At 37.4% G+C, this 20,276-nt stretch overlaps 1 protein-coding gene across 1 annotated transcript in view; it reads left to right on the forward strand.

Moving 5' to 3' along the window:
• The window catches only part of LGR5 (leucine rich repeat containing G protein-coupled receptor 5), a 90,818-nt gene that overhangs the window by 56,600 nt on the left and 13,942 nt on the right, over window positions 1-20,276 (forward strand). Inside the window, exons 5-14 of the mRNA XM_031507895.2 lie at window positions 7,272-7,487; window positions 9,837-9,908; window positions 12,283-12,351; window positions 14,795-14,866; window positions 15,683-15,754; window positions 15,861-15,929; window positions 16,059-16,130; window positions 18,855-18,920; window positions 19,117-19,188; window positions 20,034-20,105. Coding sequence (XP_031363755.2) covers window positions 7,272-7,487; window positions 9,837-9,908; window positions 12,283-12,351; window positions 14,795-14,866; window positions 15,683-15,754; window positions 15,861-15,929; window positions 16,059-16,130; window positions 18,855-18,920; window positions 19,117-19,188; window positions 20,034-20,105 — 852 coding nt within the window. The remainder of the gene's footprint in view (window positions 1-7,271; window positions 7,488-9,836; window positions 9,909-12,282; window positions 12,352-14,794; window positions 14,867-15,682; window positions 15,755-15,860; window positions 15,930-16,058; window positions 16,131-18,854; window positions 18,921-19,116; window positions 19,189-20,033; window positions 20,106-20,276) is intronic.

The raw sequence follows: 20,276 nt of genomic DNA on the forward strand, positions 1-20,276 counted from the left end.
CCAGTTCCAGGCTGAAAAAATGACAGTATAGGTGTCAATATTGATAGAATCATTATTCAATGTTAAATGTCCTGTGGTACAAAGAATAAGAGTTGATGTGTTGCAGGAACAAGCAACAATTTCTTCCACTTTATTGTCCAAGTTGTATTATTACCAGTATGTAGAATGGTATGACAAGTTTGAGTGACAAATACTCATAAATTTCTTAAGGCTTGACTTACCTCTAGAACAGAAAAATCAATGAGAATACCTGAAAAAATGAATGACAATTTTTTTCTGTCACTGAGGCAAAAAAATACAACTGAACAATATTAAAATATTCTCCAATTTTATAAAAGTCATTGTAGCTCAGTAGTCAAAAACCACTGAGCTGATGTGCTGCTTTGATTAATAAATGAGTTCAGCTTCCAGAGCTTGGGCAATATTTGCGTATGTCTCTAGTTCCCTATGTGGCAGGTGGATCAAGGAAGTAACAAGCACATGCTGATTTTGAGATGTGGTTTTGAGCAGAAGGGCATCTGTATTATTGTATAGGCTATAATTTTCCTCTGAAATATAGTGTGAACACAAATTATCCAGATTGCTAGTCCTAACAATTGAAATGGCATTTATTTCTGTCAAGAACAAGAGTGTGCAGGTACTTTGATTGAAAGGGAGGAACACACAGCCACTCATGTGTCACAACTTAGTACTTGGCAGCAGAGTTCGAAGAGGCATTTGAATACTCATCCCTATTAGTCACCTTGAGCAAATGTATTTCTTTAGAACAGACTATAAGTAGGCTATAAGCAGGAAATTCTGTGTTTAAATCAAGAAAACTTAGTGATTTTTAATACATATGTATAGTTCAAAAACTTCTTACATATCTATATTGGTATGTTTTATAAGTTTTTTTCTGTCAAACTTTTTTTTCATTTAATGCAGGTATTTGTTTAAATAGGCATCTTTGTTTCTCTAGTACAATCATCTTATTTTTAATTACTCCCTTTATATAACAGAATTGACATATAACTTCAGTATTTTTGAACAAGCAGGGATTGATCAAAAGATGGCAATGACATATCAATAATATTTTTTTACTTTTTTCCCCAAACATGTTAATATATATTTGATATTACTAGCCACAGAAAAGCTGCAGACCTCCATTTTCAAATGTTGCTAAGTAAAGGAGGAATGGGTAATTGGCATTGCCAATGGAAAAGAAAAGCTTCTGCTGTTCTTTTATTTGGATTATTGTAACACAACCCTTTGTAGTGACTACTATAGATAAAATTTCCATTCCATTTATTTTCTTGTTTAGATATCGTTAATTAAGCATCTCTTCCTGCCACATTGTCAGACACAAATAGTCAAAATTAAGAACAGGTCAGGTGCTATCTCATTGCCCATGCCCCACCAGTCTGGAAGAACATTTCAAAGCAAGCATTATTTAGTGTAAGATTTGCTCTCATTCCTGTGAAATTTAAAGGACTTCTGCTTTCATAGTGCAAAATAGGGAAGAATACAATATAGACCACAAAGCACTTAAAACAGTTGACAGATGGAAAAAATAAACTATCTTTTCTCCCTTAACAACCTGCAAAGCTCCAATTTAGTGAAGCAAATTAATTGGACTTTACAAGTAACAGCAAAGTAGCATAAATTAATTTTTTTTTTTTTAGAATTTTCCAACATAATTTGTAGATTTCTTATATTTTATTTATAAGGTATTTCAGTATTTATAGACCACCTGATGGTGACACCAAGTTTTACACAAAGTATTATCTAGAATTTATCTGAGATGTTCTCAGTAGTTGCCTGTCTGGAACAGGTTAGCAAATGGATTTGTCATTGTCTCCCTACTCTCCCAAGTATTAAACATTTCAAGAGAAGTTTCCATACTTAGCCTGAAAAAGCACTGGAAGACTGAGGGCACATAGTTCTGTAACTCTTCCAGTTCAGGCTTAAAATTAAAAAGCAGCACTTTTTTCATCCCAGGAATGTTAAATTTAAACAATAATTTTTCACTTTGATGCTACTGTTAATAATCCTGATTTTTAGTTGAAAGACCAAACAACTTTGATGAAGGTGCATTCTCTCCAGAGAACTGTTTTCATGAAAAGACAGGAGCCTTAGTTGTGGTTTTCCATGTCACACCCCATGATAATGAAGGCTACAGAAGGTATTATCCTTCTTGAGAAAGCTGGTACCTCAACAGGTACCCACAAACTCGCAGAGGAGGAATGTCCCACATTTGAAATTGAGGTTGTTTGTACCCATGCAGATGTCTACACATACACAAAGATGTCTCAAAACTCACTGTTGCAGTTTCCTTGGTTTATTGCACACCTTCACCATCTGGGCTGCTACAGCCCCAGGGCACTGGGCAACAGAAGAGTGACTAAAGCATCAAGCAGTAGTACAGGATCAGACCACCCCTCTCAGTCACAGACATTTTCTGGATTGATAACCAAGAAAAGGAAGGCAGAGGTGCAAGGTTACCTAAAGTGCATTCGCTGCTGTTTTATTTTAATGTGCAGCCTCCAGCTCAACAGTCAGTTGCTCTCAAAGTGGGGTGCAAAGACACTGTATTAGATCACTAGTTCCAGGCCACCTGGTGATGTTTTCTTTAATTCAATAGAAGGTACCAGGAATCCAACTCTTTCCTGGCTCATGAGCAATCTCAGAAGAGGGGGGGGGTTTATCACATCTCTAAGGCAGACAAATTTCTCAACCTCAGAACTCCTAGACAGAAATCATCCTACATGGCTGAAGCCATGGGTATGTGGGAGGCAAGAAGCTGCTGTTGGAGTGTTTGGCAGTGCAGGGGATTACAGCAGATTTCCAGTCAGGTCCTGGGGCTGAGCAGAGCAGGCCATGCTTCAGAGCCCTCCCAGCCCCTGGCCATGGCTGCCCATCCAGCTGCACTCTTAACAGGGTCCTTGGCACATTTTTGACCCATCCCAAAGAACATTCCCCTGAACTGGGGAATGTATTCCTGGGGTTCATCTGGTAGATCACATGGCCCCAGGACTGTCCCCAGCAGGTGACACCTTGCCTGGGAGGCTAGGACAGGTCACTCCGAACCATGTGGCTGAGGACTTGAGGGTACTCCAGACACATCAAACATGCCTGTCTATCTGTGGGGTCATAATCTGGGTCTGCAGCCAGGTTCCCAACAGCTGCTAGCCCCCACTTTTTCCCAGTTGTAGGGATTGAAAGTACCCAGTATCAGAGCCAACATTTGTATAAATACAGTATTGCATGTGGCTTCATGTCTGTATGCAGCATGATAGAATCCATCATCTTGAATGCAGATTTTCCAATACCCCTAAACAGCACATCTGAATGTGAAGAGAAACACTATGGATTGAGAAACTCCCAGGGCTGCAGAAAACTCCTCAAGTAAAACTGAGCAGTGGGACAGAAACAAATGCTCCTAAACTGTGACATGATTTGTCTTTTCTGGTCTTCTTGTTGCCATGCAAGGTTCTTTGTACCAGTCCTGTAAAACTGAGATGTGAGAACTGCTGGATTGTTGTGTTGTAATTAAGCTTTTTACAATAGTCCTAGCATTTTCCCCTGTGGACTGAAGGGGATATCCTGCTTAAAAGATCAGGTTTGAAAAACATGTCTTACAACAGCCAGCTCTATTTTTATTACATCCACTTTTTAAAGCTAGTTTAGATGTCACTTGCCATTACTTAAATGAAACTTCAGTCAATCCTGTGAGCAAACCCTTCAGAGAGTTTGTGTGCTGACACACTAACAAAGATACTGGGCTGCAAGTGACCCTCTCCTGGCCTTTATGCCCTCCCCAGACAGGCCTTGTCCACAATCCCTGTCCATCATTGCTCAGTACTTCATGGGGAAACTTGACCAAGGCTCCCTGCATAACAGAGCTGAGTCAGGAGAAGAGGAAAGTCATACGAGAGGGAGAAGTGCCACCTGCTTTAATCCACCATGCTCAAAATTAGTCCTCCTGTGCTCCTCTGCCTCCCCTACCTCTTAGGTACAGTCCCTTTTCCATTGGTCTAACCGCTCCTACTTTAAACTTAAACATCAAAAGAAACATTTTATCGTTGACTTCTGTGTAGCTTCCCTCTTTTCCAGACCTTTCATTGTGTTCTGGCCCTCATCCATTCAAGATGAGGCATGTAATAACTGTTCATTTCAGAGGGAAAAATGGCTTGGGAGAAATCCTTCCTGATCTCCTATCAAGCATTTGATTTAAACCTGAGTGAATGGGCAAGGTGGTCCAACAAGATATTAAGGAATTTCTTGGTTGTGAGATATACCCAGGTTGTAGCTGTTTTTGAGGGAAAAAAAAAATATATAAATATATTCTTTTAGAAACCTACCACTAGCATGAAACTTAGCATCCATTCATATTAAATTGATTAAAAATGCAAATCAAATCTTTTTCAAACAACTGTCTTTGTCTGTATCAGTAAATGAGGTTTTCATTCTGTATGGACAATATATTTTCATCATTTGTGCACATGGTTACAGAATTCACAGTGTGTCACAGGAAACACTAGTGGGTTACAGTGCACATAGCTCAAGCATTTGCTTTGAAAATTTAGACATTTTAAGTGAGCTCATGGTGAATTTCATAGTGGCTGCTTTATTTACATGCTGCCTATTAGAAGAGATCCAAGTTTTTCTGTTTCCCTAAATTAGCTCTCTCTGGAATATAATAGCAGCTTTCAAACTCACCACATGTTATCTACATATATTTTTCAGTTATAAATAGGGTCATGTTTTGAGTTAATGGGTTTAGTTCTGAAAGTGCCAAAACTTTGATCAACACATGTAAAACTATTGGCTGAAAAGGGTGATTTTGATCAGTCCTTTATACATCAGTGTGCATTACCTACAGTATGACAGGAAACATAACCACTACTGAAACCCTTTAATATCTGCAAGAGGGAAAACGGTTCTTGGAAATTTAAAAAAGATTAGATAACAAAAGAGCACTTGAGGCAGTACTTCTTATAAGTACTTGCAGGATATGTAATCCAGTTACAGAACCTGAAGCACAAATCATTGCAGCTTTTTTGTTTCTTCCAAGCTTTATTTAAACAATAATTCAACTACCTGGAATTTCATTTACAGTACAGCAGTTCTCTTTCTTTCTGTTCTGTGGGTTTTGTTTACATAGCCAGTGGTGGGTTTATATTTGTAAACTTCAGCTATTAAAAAAAAAATCAGTTCCTTGATTTGCTACGAAATATTGGTAAGCTCAAAATCCTGGTCTCACTGATGACAGCAGAAATATTGCCATTTCAGCCACAGGGTTACATACAAACAAGTAACTGTTGGCTTCTCCACCCAGCCAGGCGTCCTGTGAGTGACTCCCGTGGAGTGAGCAGGGACATCAGGGCTGCACAGGCAGGCTTCCTATTGAACGAGATGTTAACTGCAATAGTGCAGCACATGTAGTTTGAATAAAGCCTCCATTCTTTAATCAGTGAAACTGTCAAACTAAGGCAACTGTAACTTCTTAGTTTACATACCAGCATCACCCAGGGAAGAAATTTACTTCTGACTGAACACAAAGAAATCTCATCTACTCATTCAAATTATACCTTATTTGAAAACACAGGCATAACATGGCTGTTGCCTGAGGAAAGGAGGAAGGAAAACATGAGTATTTCTAAACATTTCCAGCCTTACCCATTTGTTGACAGACCACTGAGTTATTTTGGAAGCTCTGTCTCTGCTGCCTATGTCAGTTATTATATTGAAAATTTAATTGTACAAGGGCTTTGACACTGAACCTTATAAATTTGTTCCAACTGACCTTGTCTCAGTTATTTGCCAGCCTGGCATGGAGCCTTAGCAGTCATTATTTGTTCTCATGAAGTAGGTAGGGCCAGCATGGAACAGGAGACAGAATGAACCTGACATTTTACATGACTGTAAATGAGGAAGCAGCTTTAAATAAAGAGATTAGTACGCCCACCACAAAGAGTGGTGGCATTTCTCTCAAAGAGACCAAATTCAGGTTGTACAAAATTACTTTTTTGTACCCCAGGTGTGGCTGTTTATTCTGTAGTATTTAAATTTATTTTTGTTTTACCATTCACCTAATTACTACTTGCTAAACATTTCATGAAAATTTTTAGGGCACAGCTTTCATGTTATGGAAAAGGTATAAGTCACTGAAATACATTAAAAGTAGAAAATGTTTATCAGGGCTCACATCCCCAGCGGGGTGTTTCACAAATTTTCAGAATCTGAAGTGCATTTTTAAATCTTTCCCTGAGAATCACAATGAAAAAGCAAAGACAGCAAAAACAAAAGCCAGTGAATAGATGACATTATATTTGTAGCACCACATCTGAAAAGGTTTGCTAGCTTCAATCCTTAATTACGCAAGTGTAAGAACAAAGCATCACCTGCAGACTCTGCAAAGGTACGACGTGCAGTTGAGCTCCCTCTGTTGGCTCTGCAGCAGCTTAAGTACATTTAGTAGTAAATACATCACATTGGCAATACTAATCTCTAGGTAAAAAACATTATGTTCCACTACTAAAAAGTTGTAAACATCAGTTCTCATTAGAATCATTAGGATAAACAATATTTGCAGTGAAACAGGCTCCCCAGGGAAGTGTTCACGGCAGCAAGCCTGTCTGAGTTCAAGAAGTGTGTGGGCAATGCTCTTGGATACATTATGTGACTCTTGTGGATGGTCCTTTGCAGGGCCAGGAGTGGGACTTAATGATCCTTGTGGGTCCCTTCCAACACAGGTTATTCTGTGATTCTATAACTCTGTAGTATAAAAGAAAAGGTAAAGCAGGAACCTCCAGAGACTCAGGAGTTCTATATATGGGTCTTGGAATGGGTGTTTAGCATTTGGAAATCCAAATTGTCTTGCATCTCAGTGACTTGTAGATTCTGACAGAGAATCTCTGGATGAGTTTTTTGCACTTTTTTGTTCTATGGTTTCAAACAATTGGGAAAGGAAATAAAGGCATACCCAGTCTTTAGAGAGACTCTGCTCAAAAATTATCAGTGTGTGCTCTCAGTGAGTTGACGGCTCCAAAGGAGGGCTGTCTCTGCAGAGCCAGCTGACAAATAGACTTCTAAACATGATTTTAGATCTCAAGGATGGGGCTGTAAGCAAGACGGGGAATGTAGAATCTCCAGGAAATGAAAACTGGAAGTGGCAACCCATGTCCATCTTTTGGGGTTATGTTCATGATGATAAATAACTTCTTATAGCCATTGTGCAAAGACATTTTTATTTTCTGAAAGTCAATTTTCTCTCTTTCTTCTTCTCCTAGGCGTCTGGATGCCAACCACATCAACTACGTACCCCCCAACTGCTTCAATGGCTTGGTCTCCCTTAGACACCTCTGGCTAGATGATAATTCCTTGACAGAAATTCCCGTCCAAGCTTTTAGGAGTTTACCAGCACTTCAGGCCATGACACTGGCACTGAATAAAATTCATTACATACCGGACTATGCCTTCGGAAACCTTTCCAGTCTGGTAGTTCTGTAAGTTTTATTGATTGCTTTTGTATACACAATGTCATCTTGCAGGGCTTTGGCCTCTTGAGAAACAGATTTTTTTGCATCTTTGTACAGTTTGACTAGCCTTTGCTAAACCGCTTGTTTTGATCTAGCTTCAAAGTTTCCATCTCAATAAAAAATATTCAAAGGAATTAAAAATCACCCTATCTAGTCAGCAAAACAAACAGGAAGGGGTGCATTGTGTGCTGTCTAAGATTGAAAGAGGGAAGATTAGAAACAGGAAATGAATGGAAATCTTTCTGGGGAACTTGGAAAGAATGCCATCCAGTAGAAAAAATATGCATTTCCTGTCATAGAAAGTATATGTTGGTTTGTATTTGGTTACGTTTACATACCAGTTCAACTGACTGAGACATGCACGGCTGGCACCAAAATCTGGAAGTCATACTATTAGTCATGGTTTCAGCTTCTTATCTTCTGAGAATGTATGAAGTGGAAAAAATCTAAACTGGCTGGAGAAACTTAATAGAGAAGTAATTTCAGGATGCTTTGGAAAACATTAACATTATTAAAGAGAGAATTACATAGTCAAGGTGTACAGGCTGTCAGAAACCATGGTCTTACATAAGACACTTAGCATGTTGTAGCATACTTTAGCCCCAGTGTAAGTATTGAACCTGGCATACATCAGGGTCCTTCACTGATAGCTGTAGTCACTATCTCTGCCTTTGTGGGGCCCTAGAAATGGGGATGAACAGCTGACTTGTGCTGCAAAGCCTTTGCCTTCTCTTTACATTAAATATTAATCCCATTCAAGTTAAAGAATGGATGGACTTGTGATTGATTGACCTTCCAGACTTATATCAGCAATGGAAAAGGAAAGAGGCTGTCTTGAACATTGTTCTCTAGACCCCGGACAGAAATGTAGTGGTAAGAGGACAGTTAAGAAATGCAGGAGAAAATAATTTATTTTCATGCCATGCTCACTTAGGTTTCCTTATTTTAGCTCTGCCTTGCTTATTTCTAATTTCTGGGCTTCATAGTGATTAATAATTGAATCATTCCTCACAACCTACAACAGCTGATCTTTTTGGCTCATCAAAATCTTTGTGTGTGGTCCTACTTTCATTGGATTGCAACCCTATACAGTATGGCAAATTTTCAACATGGTGGAAAAGTTCATGGTTGATTGGAGCAAGCCAAAACCTTTATAATTAAAGATCTAAACATAATTGAAATTTGAAGATACACTCTTCATGCTAACTAAAGCATTAAAGGTTAGAGTAGTCACTAAAAATACAGAGTTGATTAGATTTCTTCCTAGAAAATAAAAACCCACAGAACATTTTTGTTTTGCTGTTAGAATCCCTGCCTTTGACGGACAGGTAGACTCAACTTCTCCAGGTTCTGCAGAACATTCAGAGAGTCTGTGATCTTTAACAATATTTTCAGAGTATAATGAAGGACCTAGCAGCCACTCATTCACAGCCTTTCTTTTCTCTTAAAGCCCTTCTCCCTTAGTTCCCTCTACTACAGGGGTAGGATTTTGAGGACAAAATAAAGAGAAAAATCTGAGGAAAGGGCATAATTTTTAAATCAAATGACCTGAAGTGGCTACAAGTTAAATCTACTCACATTAATGAGCTTCACTTGGAGTGGTTTTTTCCATGTCAGTCTAAAAGACAGAAATAGGCAGAACTCAGAATCTTGGGATGGGTAGCAGGGAGGAGACAGTAGAATTGGTTAAAATACATAAAAATTACTTTCAAGGGCTAAATATTTTAGGAAGAAGTTACTGATTTTCATCATTTCAAAGAAAGGCAAGTTACAGCACTTCTAAGATTACTTTGTTTATTCATCTCAGGGGAGCTACAACTTTTTGTGTTATGGCTTTGTATCTTTTTGCATTCTGCAAGCCTAATGCCCCTTACCTGCCTGCTGTGTTATCCATCTCCTCAATGGCTGCTCTTTTGGGCCCTACCCTCTAACACCCTCTAAATATACATCTTCCAAATATACACCTCACACCTCACACACAGTTTTTCAGGTGTGTTATTTAACTAATTAGCTATTATTGAAAATATGTATATTCATTATGCAAACCCCAGCCTGGAACTACAGGATATAACACTTTTGAACAATCTAGGTGGTTTTAAAACAGATCCCTTCTGTGAAACCAAATGGAGAGGTATTTGGAGAATGGGTGGCCAGTGGTAGAGGTGCCACCTGTACATACTCCTTCAAAAACAGGATTGCATATAATCAATGCATGCCTGAAAATAAGTTAATTTTGATTTAACCATCAAAATGTTTTGCTTTAGTCCACTGTGTGCAGTGTGCTTTCCTGACTGCATGTTTAATGTTCCCCTGCAGACATCTCCATAACAATAGAATCTATTCCCTGGGAAAGAAATGCTTTGATGGGCTCCACAGCCTAGAGACATTGTGAGTTGACCTCTTATTTTTTTTCTCTTTTTTAGAGTGTTTTCATTAATATTCTGAAAGAATAAAAATAGCTGAAAAGCCAGATGTGGGCTTTGGTTTGCCTAATTGCTACAGGATCTAAGTGATAGTTCACAGTGACTCTATAGTAAATCCTATTTTTGACTGTAAAATTAGTTTGCATTTTTAATAAACATTGTCAATTGATAAATTGTTTGAAAGACTTGAAAACTGTGTTGAGCATAGAAAAAAAAAGTGACTATTCATGAACTTATGGTTGCCTAGTTTAGTGCTATTTATTTGTCTTGTTCAATCAATAAAGCTAATAGCTAGATTGGGAGATTGTCTCAGTGAAAAGCTTGAACATTAAGAAACTGTCTTACCACAGAGGAGAGTTATGAGATGGGTTAATTTTTTAAAACCTGGGAAAAGCAAAAGTTCTAGGTAGTCAAATTATGCATATGCTTTACAAGTGGGCAAAATGTTTCCTATGTCCAAATTTTCATCTTTAGAGAGCTCTGATAAAGAATAGCACTGGTAAAAACTGAAACTTCATCAGGTTTCCACTGTAATTCTGTTTAGACCAACTCAAATTTTCTTGAGTTTTGCAGCAAAAACATAATCTACATAAAATACCAAACAGGAATGCAGTGCTAATGGTTAGCAGAAATTATTTTGCTCCAGTTAGTCAAATACAGATGTTATCTGCTGGAGTCACCCAGACCCCAGAAATGCCACAGGGATAGTAAAACTTTGCATGTGCTTCCTCCCACACCTGCTGCAGTCAGCTGCATCATTTTCAGTGATTTTGGATGTTTTACCCAACTGGGACAGAGGTTAAAAACCCAGTTACAAGAAGCAAATAGTTTCAGACATGGATATTACTAGTCTAAAGTTGACTATTTGCTTTCCCATCCACTAACCTGCTTACTGCCCACTTTCATCTGTCATTAAGATTAGGAAGCAAGGAGGCTTGGGTTTCTTGGGGTTTTTTTATTACCAGTTTGAGTGCATTGATCCCTTGCCACTGAATTGCAATTTTACAATTTGGACTTTTAGCCGCTTGTGAGTTGAGAGGAAGTTCCTCAGTGTAGCACCGGAAAGGGGGACGGGAAAGGAAGAGGGAAAATGTAATGGTTTCGTTTGTTTATTTAAGTGATATTCACATGGCACTTGGTCACAAATGGGGAAAAACAGAACAATGGAATAAGTAATCGCAAACCCAGTCCCAGCCACCTGGCACGAGAGAGATGAAAACACAGAGGACAGTCACAAACCTGGGAATAAAATGTAGGTGCAGCCACTTCCCTGCAACAGGACAGTGTAGCACTTGCCTCAAGCACAGAAATTGCATAATGTATAGAGCAGTTCCCAGATAGTCTCAAAATAATCTGTAGAGATCTTGGTGTAAATGATGGACGCCAGCTTTAAGATCATTTGTTTGCATTGAGGCATAGGTCTGGAAATCACATATCACTAGAGGGCAAAACCAAACCGTACATGCCTGTAATCTCTTTTTGTCAATAAGCAGGAGAGATTTACAAGCAGGAAGGAAAGCCTTGTTGAGTTCAGACAGCAGTTTCCTGCCTGCATTACTTCAGCCTGATACTATTTCAATTTCAATCTATTGTAAACTGTGGCTTGGGTTTTGCCTGCCTGTTTAAAAAGGCTTTTGCTCCAGTTTTTCAGACTATTTTCCTCACAAAGCGTTGCCAGAGAGCATCACAGTAAACTGGCATATCTCAATTTTAGTTTCAGCCATCTCCTAAATGCTAAAAGATACGTATGTCATGCTGAGTAGAAGTAGGATTATAATCCATTCAGCCTACCAAAATAAAGTCTAATTACTGCTGCAGCATGAGCACTTCTTAAACCAGAGGTCACTATGGTGCACTATCATTTTTACAATTTGTGTGGTCAGAACTATTCTCTTGACTGTTATCAAGTCTTAAAATTAACAATACAGTTAGAAATATTTATAGAGAAATGTAGTAGACATGTAAAGCACAGATCACCAAAACCATTGAATATTGTTTTGAAAGACTTTTTTCCCTGCTAATACTTTAATGCAATGCTAATGGAGGGCAATTTATAAAACAGCAAATCCCTAAGTAGTACTCAAATTTACTTACTTTTTTTTTTTTACAGAATAGCTAAAATGTAACTAAAAATAGAATGTTGATAAAAAAATAGGAACGATAATGTGCTCTAAATAGACTTGTTGGAAAATATCCATATACTTTTGAGGATTTCCTGTCTTTTTGCTGTATGTATTTATTCAATGCATAGAAGATGATAGTTCATTACAAATGCCAACAATGCTATGTTATCTGCTATGCAGTGCATAACTGAAATAATAATATCTATTTTCACACAGAGATTTAAATTACAACAGTCTGGACGAGTTCCCCACTGCTATCAGGACACTAACAAACCTAAAAGAGCTGTAAGTACAGAGCTCATATTAAGAAGAAGGATGTTTTGTCTAGTATTTTGTCTAGTGTTTTTTTAATGCTGGTGATTTTATCAGTAATCCTTAAAAACTGATATCCTAGAAAAAGCTAATAAGCATGCCAACATACATAAAAAAATCATTTTCAGTGTTCAGTTTATACCACTCAAGTTCTGGCAATTTTTATATTGCCTTGTGCAGTGGGTCTTTTCTGGGATTTCCCTTTATGGAATACAGTAAATAACAAACACAATTAATTCACTTTTAGTCCCAAACACAAGAGTTAGATTTTGCAAAATATCCAATGTATTAGCTTCTTCTAGCTAAGAAGGCATGACATCTTTATTAGTCCATCAGGTTTAATTAAATTTTACTAACTTCCCTCCCTCACCTCTATTAAATTAAAGCAATTTTTTTTAATACATGTGTTTATAATGTTGTGAAAAAAAAATTTCTATGCACAGGCATAGTTTGCATCAGGAAAATCAACAATTCAATTAAAATATTCAAATTTATTTTTTAAAATGGTTGAATTATTAAAAATTGAAAGTAATTAAATTATGTTCACACATCATACACACAATGTACACATTAATGCGTATGCTCTGAATTCTTTCCATTTGACTTATTTACCGTGTTAATGGTACTATTAGCATAGATTTTTAACAAAAATATGTAATCACATACTAGTTGGACATGGTTGCTACATCACAGACTGACCTAAAAACCAATTCTAAGTAGCCACCTGAGATTTTTTCCGAAGTATCCCCAGATACCATGGACTCCTGCTCAGCACCAGAGCAAGTGTGGCTAGAATGCAGCTCTGGAAGAGGCAGCAGGGCTATGAGTTTCCCAGCCCAAATGTTCTCAGCTGAGGTTTATGCCATAAAATATTTGGAATGAAATCCAATTACTTCAAAAGATTGCCTTTTTGAAGACCTCTGGAATCAGTAGCCAAAAATGGGTAACCCAGTTTGCACCAAATGCTCCAGCAAGCTGCCTGATGTGCCTGAGTTTATGTACTGTCCCCCACAGGATTTCATCTCTGAGTATCAACTATGTGCAAGAAACTTTTGGGGTCTGAAATTGCAACCTGGCATCCCAAATGCAGTGCAGACCATGAGACCATGTGGTTCTGTGCTTTGTGGGGGCCCTGGGAGCTGATCCTATAAAAAAGGGATGTGTTCCACAGACCCTTGTGGGAGCCCAGCCCCACAGAGGCTCAGCCCATCGCAGGGCCACCTTCATAAGGCAGTTTATGGTGGGACCGTGCCTCTCTCAGAGTTTATGCCTGGGCTGAAAACACAAACTGTGACCTTTTTGTGCACAGCAAGTGGCAGATGTTGCTCTGGGAGGTAGTCATGCCATTTCCTTGGGTTTTCCTGCCGTGCAAGAGATCCCATTCAAAACCAGTCTGTTTACTGGTTCTAGATGAGATGCTCATTCTGCTTAGAGCCTGCAAGCAAGGCAAGCAGGGATGTAAAGCCTGGCTCTGCAGCTCATCACCAGTAGCACAATGCCTAAACAACTGAAACCAATAATGGGGGACCTGTTCAAGTAATGACCAAGAGCTCTTGCCTCAGTGAACAATTGAAGGCTTAGTAATGCATAAATTTAAGCTGGGAAGCCTTCTTCATACCCGACTGAACTAATGGGAGTTTCCCACACAAATCATCATTGTTCTTTTGAAATCTTAGTTGTTCCTTTTGTTTTTCACAATGGAGAATTACTCATATGAATGAAATCCAGTAATTAATGATGAGATAAAGATTTGGCTTTCTATCAAGCAGGCACAATTATATTTTGTTTGTGTCCACATTTAAAGTATCTCAACAAAAAGGTGGCTGTGAGGATCAACATTACAATATAGTGTATAAAATAATTTTCTTGATAAATTTGTGCCATCCAGAAAAAAAAAAATAGTTGCAGTTTAACAAGCACAGGAGGAAATATATTGTTAGCTATTTAATTATTAATATCTAACTATTGATGTTTTTAGTTCATTTACTTGCGTATATTTACATTATATCAATATGCATATACCCTGAATTTTAAAATGCCATTTTGAAGTTTACTTCATCTGAATGGTTTTGTTCATTTAGAGAAGCACAAAATTACAGCAATTTTGCTCTCTCTTCTCTTCTCTTCTCTTCTCTTCTCTTCTCTTCTCTTCTCTTCTCTTCTCTTCTCTTCTCTTCTCTCTTCTCTCTTCTCTCTTCTCTCTTCTCTCTTCTCTTTTCTCTTCCCTTCTCTTTTCTCTTCTCTTCCTTTTTTTATTTGCTTTTTTTTCAGTTCTGTCTTATTCCAGAAAACAAGGATATAACTTTACATACAGACACTTTTTTTTACTACAAACAGTAACCATCATTGTACATTGTGATTACAGATGGAGAATTCTCTTTTTTTTCCTTACCATATAAATGGTTTTTCTTTGTAGGGGATTTCATAGCAATAACATCAAGTCAATACCTGAGCGTGCATTTGTGGGTAATCCTTCACTTATTACAATGTAAGTGATAAGAATCTTTTCAATGACTCTTTGTATTAGAGAATGTGGAACTAAGGATCGTATTTGTGGCTAATTGTCAAATAGCTTTTTTTGTGAGTACACTTTGTAGCACATCACCATACAACCAAACAAGCTCATATCTTTCCAGCTTTGTGGAAAGAATGGCAGTTTTCAACCCCTGATTAAGGGAAGCAAGTAGTGGTCTCTGGCCTCTGACCTTTTATTTGAATGGTTACTTCTAAATCTCTTAGCATTACTGGCAACATAAAAGCTGGTAAAAATTACTCTTGATGGACTCCATTCTGAATTCCCATTGTCTTACATGAAAATGCACTTAATGGACAGATTCAAATTAATAAATTGTAAAATAAGCGTAAGAAAAATAATGATTCATCTTGAGTAATATTCCATGAGCAAAAGCAGCATGACTTCAAAAGAGCAAGGGAATCTGTTATGAATAGCAGAAGTCCTGACTTCTTCATGTGCTATCCTTACATTTGTCTCAGGTCATAACAAAATTCTTCTTATGTGAAATTTTGTCTTCGCAAATCTGGGAGGAAGAGAAAATATTTTGTTGACTAGCTTCTGGCATTAAAACAGGAAAACAGTGGCTACTTGAATGTTCAAAATGTGGCATGTGACTGGTGAATATGGATTAGAGGGTGAGAAAAGCCCAGAAGGTCACCTCTGCTACAGCCAGGGGGGCACAGTCTGTGATTCATCGTAGAGAATTTACTCATTTGTTTATAACATAATCATATATTTAGAATATTTTAAAAAACTTGTCATTAAATTTATTTTTATCCTTTTTTTCAGACATTTTTATGATAACCCTATCCAGCTCGTTGGAAAATCTGCTTTTCAACACTTACCAGAACTAAGGACTCTGTATGTGTTTACTTTTTATTTTAGTTTTCTTTTTATATTGCAATACTAGAGTTTTCCCACACTTCCATCACCATAATTTTATTGAAATTGGTTTTTTTAATTGTAGGACTTTAAATGGTGCTTCACAGTTAACAGAGTTTCCTGATCTGACAGGGACTACAAGTCTGGAGAGTTTGTAAGTGCTAGAGAAGTATTTTTGCTTTGCTATATTTTCTTGTATACTGACATATTGTAAAGAATGTGCTAAAAAATTTTGGTTTTCAGTCTTCAAAAAGTAATTGTTTTTTATAAATTCTTTCAACAGGACACTCACAGGAGCACAGATCACCTCTCTCCCCAAATCAGCTTGTGACCAGTTACCTAATCTTCAAGTGCTGTATGTTTCAGTAAGATTATTAACATGACAGTAATGCAAGAGATTAATAGACAAATGAAACTATTATGATTTCAAAATTACCCAATTACTGCTATTTCTGTGTATCACATTACTTCTTAAGAATTCAGCTCAGGAATTTGGCCCCTGTATTATTTAAAAAGTTAACAACCCACTTACCAACCAGGATTTCTCATACATTGCTGAGAAAGATAGTTACTTAGCATATTTTTAGGAAAAGATAAAAAGGTTCTTGATTTTGTTTAAAAAAAGATAGAACTACCTTATTTTCATTAATTCTTTCTCCTACAGTAATTTTGGATTTTTTTCTTACTAAGGCAAATGATTCATTGAAGTGAATAGAAAAGATAAGTAAGGATGGCAGTTTTGAATCCTTGTTATGCTCCTCTTTTAGTTTCTTTCCCAACCAGACATAAATAGCGGATTCTTTGACATACCTAGGCATATTTGGTGTACTAAATACACAATATTATTTTGGCTTGGAAATTTCCTTGGAGTTTGCTTAATCACTAACGAAACTAATCATTGTGTCCACTTCTTTGAGAGTAAGCCAAGAGCACTTTATGTATTACATCATTAGGAATCTATTTGGTATTAATTCTCTGGCCAACATTGAAATAGCACTAATTATAATGCATTATTTGAATACCAGAGTGAATGTCAAGACCATTTCCAGAAAAAATTAAGTTTAAGTTAATAGACTAAATATAATCATTTCCAGAATGATAAAAAACAGTCTGCTGCCAGAAAAAAGTCTCCACGCAGAATTCAGTTTAAATATGCCCTGTAACATTCAAAACCAATGAATAATCTCAAAACAGAGTGCAAACAAGTAATACAGCAATCAATAAACTTACAGAGTTCATCAGTTCTGGCTGTGCCAGCGAGGATATTGGTGCACTGAACCCACCCATGCCTTACTTGGAGACTGCAACCTTGCAGGGGCTCCCTGGCTCAGCCACACTCACAACCAATCCAAGTGCAAACACTGCTCTGAAAGGCAATTTGTGCATCCTGCTGAGATTAATGTGCACGAGCTCCCGGGATGTGTGCTCACCTGCAGTAAAGGTGTCTGTGAGAGCATGGTCCCAGCACATCTGGGCAGGCACCTCAACACAGGGAACAATGCACTCGCCCCCTGCTGCTGCCAAGGGCCTCGTGTATTAAGAAAGTGGGAAAAAAGACCGTAAAAATAAACAAATAAAATATTTCCTGAAGTTCTGACAGAAACTGAGGGCAGAAGAGTGTCAAGTTCAGGGTTTTTTTCCATGTGTGTGGAGGGGGTGTCAGTATGTACAAAATTCAAGGTGGTAACATATTTTTAAGAAGACCTAAGTGATAAACCTGTGGATGACAGAATAACCAGTGCCTGCCAGACATACAAAACATCCTTTATCTTGGCCTAAAAGCCTCTAGCTTACTTGAACCCTCCTCTGTAATGTCTGATTTGGGCCACAGTGTGCCTTATTTTTGTACACATACAAAAACAAAACAAACAGACAAAACCAACCAAATAAACAAACAAACACACACACCCAAACATATTCATATTTGCCTTTCTCCAGAGTAAAATAAGAGTAGAACACATTAAAGACACACACCATTACTAATTGCACTACTTCCACTACTCAAATATAAAATAGTCCAAATGCCCCTCTAGGAACAATTACAGTGAAAATACAGTTTTACCAAGGGATTAAATAGGTGGAGATGAACCAGTTTTAGAGAATTTGATAAGTGAGAAGAATTTCACAAAGTGAAAATTGAATCTCTTTCCTGTGATAATTCTGGATAACTGTGAAAAAAGACATTTTTTTTAAATTCTAGCCATAAGCTTTTTTCTCTATTCTTTTCATATGCAACTTTCCCATTTAGTTTTCCCTGAACAACACACACACACACACACACACACACACACACACACACACATATATACACATATATATGTATATATTGGATGTGACTCTTGGGTGGTGGGGGCTGGTGTCTGGTTCCTTTTTTTTCCCCCTTCAGTTTCTGCAAATTGCCTGGGCTTGGTTTTGATTAGTTATATTATACTGTAAATCAATCCAGATGTTTCAGTTATTCTGTAATTTGTTGAGTTTTGGCTCAAGTCTGTTTAAGGCTTTTTTCCCCCCATGTAGTGATTGATTTCAAAGTTAGTTCCAATATTTTTTGACCATTTTCTTCAGCTATAAGATGTAGCAGCCTAAGGATCAGAGGCAATATTGCTTAATTAAAAATGTACAATAGGAAGCTGATTGTGACTCTTGTCAGAAAAATACAGGATCTTCTGTGAAAAAATATGAGTATATATGCTTAGTAGATTATGTAAATTGTTAAAATATTTATCAGAATTTAAATATTATAAATATGAAGTTTCTGATATAAATCCAGATGATCAATATCATTGCTGTAAAACACTCAGCAGAAGTCTACACTTCAGGCAGGAAATCTTCAGACAATACAAGGAATTTGCAAATGTGGATATGGAGTTAATAAATCTTGCCTTTTCCCCTCCTCTCTCCTCTTCAGTTAGAAATCATAATGTGACAGATGATAAATAAGTGAGTTTGTATACTTCTATTCTTCTGTGACTAGGATAAAAAGAAATTATTTTTAATTGAGCATGAAGGCACACAATGAAAGCTATTTTACTTTTAACATTCCTTTGATGTTAATCTATTTGTTTCTTGTATAATTCAGGGATCTGTCTTATAACCTGCTGGAAGACTTACCCTGTTTTACTGCATGTAAAAAACTCCAAAAAATGTAAGTGTTAAAACACCCTAAAAAGCTTAAAAAGAAGCATCTCTGTGTGTTTGAGTATTATTAACTTGGTTATTGCTGGCTGATTTGACATACCCCAGATACACTTTATTGAAGTGGATCATAAGCACAATCTAAAACACCCCAAAGTGCCTTCCAAGTGTCTTTGAAACTGAGGAGATCCTTATTGCTATTTCAGTGACTTGCATCACAATGAAATCGCTGAAATCAAAGCAGACACATTTCGGCAGCTGGCTGCTCTTCGCTCTCTGTGAGTACCCCCTAAAAGACATTCACACAGGTTCTCAAAAATATGGGCTGCATAATGTCTGCTCATGATGTACCCCAAAAGATCCTTATTTCAGTTTTTGCTCACTGTGGTCTTGCACCACGAGTTCATAACTGTGGAAGAGGAGCAAACGTGAGGTTTAGCACCTGCAGCAATGAATTAAACTATATAAGCTTACAGCCATAAAAACTGTCACTTTTAAATGTTTCTGATGGAAGTAGAGTGACTTACTGGGCCAGAGCCTGTTGTCAGGTTCACATTATAATCAGCTCTAGGGAGTGGGGAGTCTTCTTACAGAGAACAGCATCTTAAGATATGGAGTCCAGTCATGTGCAGGTTTCCAGTTTTCACACAGACTCATGTGCTAGAGGAGTCAAGAAATTGCTCATGGTTGGAATTTTTTGCAGAATTGAAGCCATACATTTTTTTGAGAGTTGCTTTCTATCTCTTTTGGGGGTGATGAAAATTGAGATTAGGAAGTTAAACCTATTGACCATGGGTTGCTGCTCTTAGTCACATGAGAACATTTTAGAAGACTTAGTCCATATAACCCACCCTTCTTTCTGCTGACTTTGGAAGCTGTGAAGCATACTGAAATGCCTTGGGCTGTGGCAGGCATTGAGACATATTAAGTTGCCAGTTTAAAAACACCACAACTGACTAACAAAAAATTAAAAAATACTTTGCACTACGAGATATGCAGGAGCTCATTGAAAATATTGGCATGTAATTGACACCCTTTTTATATTTAGGCCTCTTAATCAAGTGTTTGAAAGCTTCCCTATTCACTCAGTGGGTATGTAATTTTCTACTTACTTTTCTTGTAGGGATTTAGCTTGGAACAAAATTAAAACCATTCACCCCAATGCCTTCTCCTCTTTACCATCTCTGATCAAACTGTAAGTATTTGAATATCTTATACATTCAATTTTTGCATTTTTCTTCCAAGAGCATACAAAAATTTAATAACTTGGTGCCCCAGCAGAAATTGAGGGTTTCTCTGTTCTCATCATCTGGTCTGTTGAATCCATATCTAAATGTCTGTTTTCTTGTACTTCCCCAATTCATGT

Source organism: Lonchura striata, chromosome 5, assembly GCF_046129695.1.
Source record: "Lonchura striata isolate bLonStr1 chromosome 5, bLonStr1.mat, whole genome shotgun sequence".
NCBI classification, from domain to species: Eukaryota; Metazoa; Chordata; class Aves; order Passeriformes; family Estrildidae; genus Lonchura; species Lonchura striata.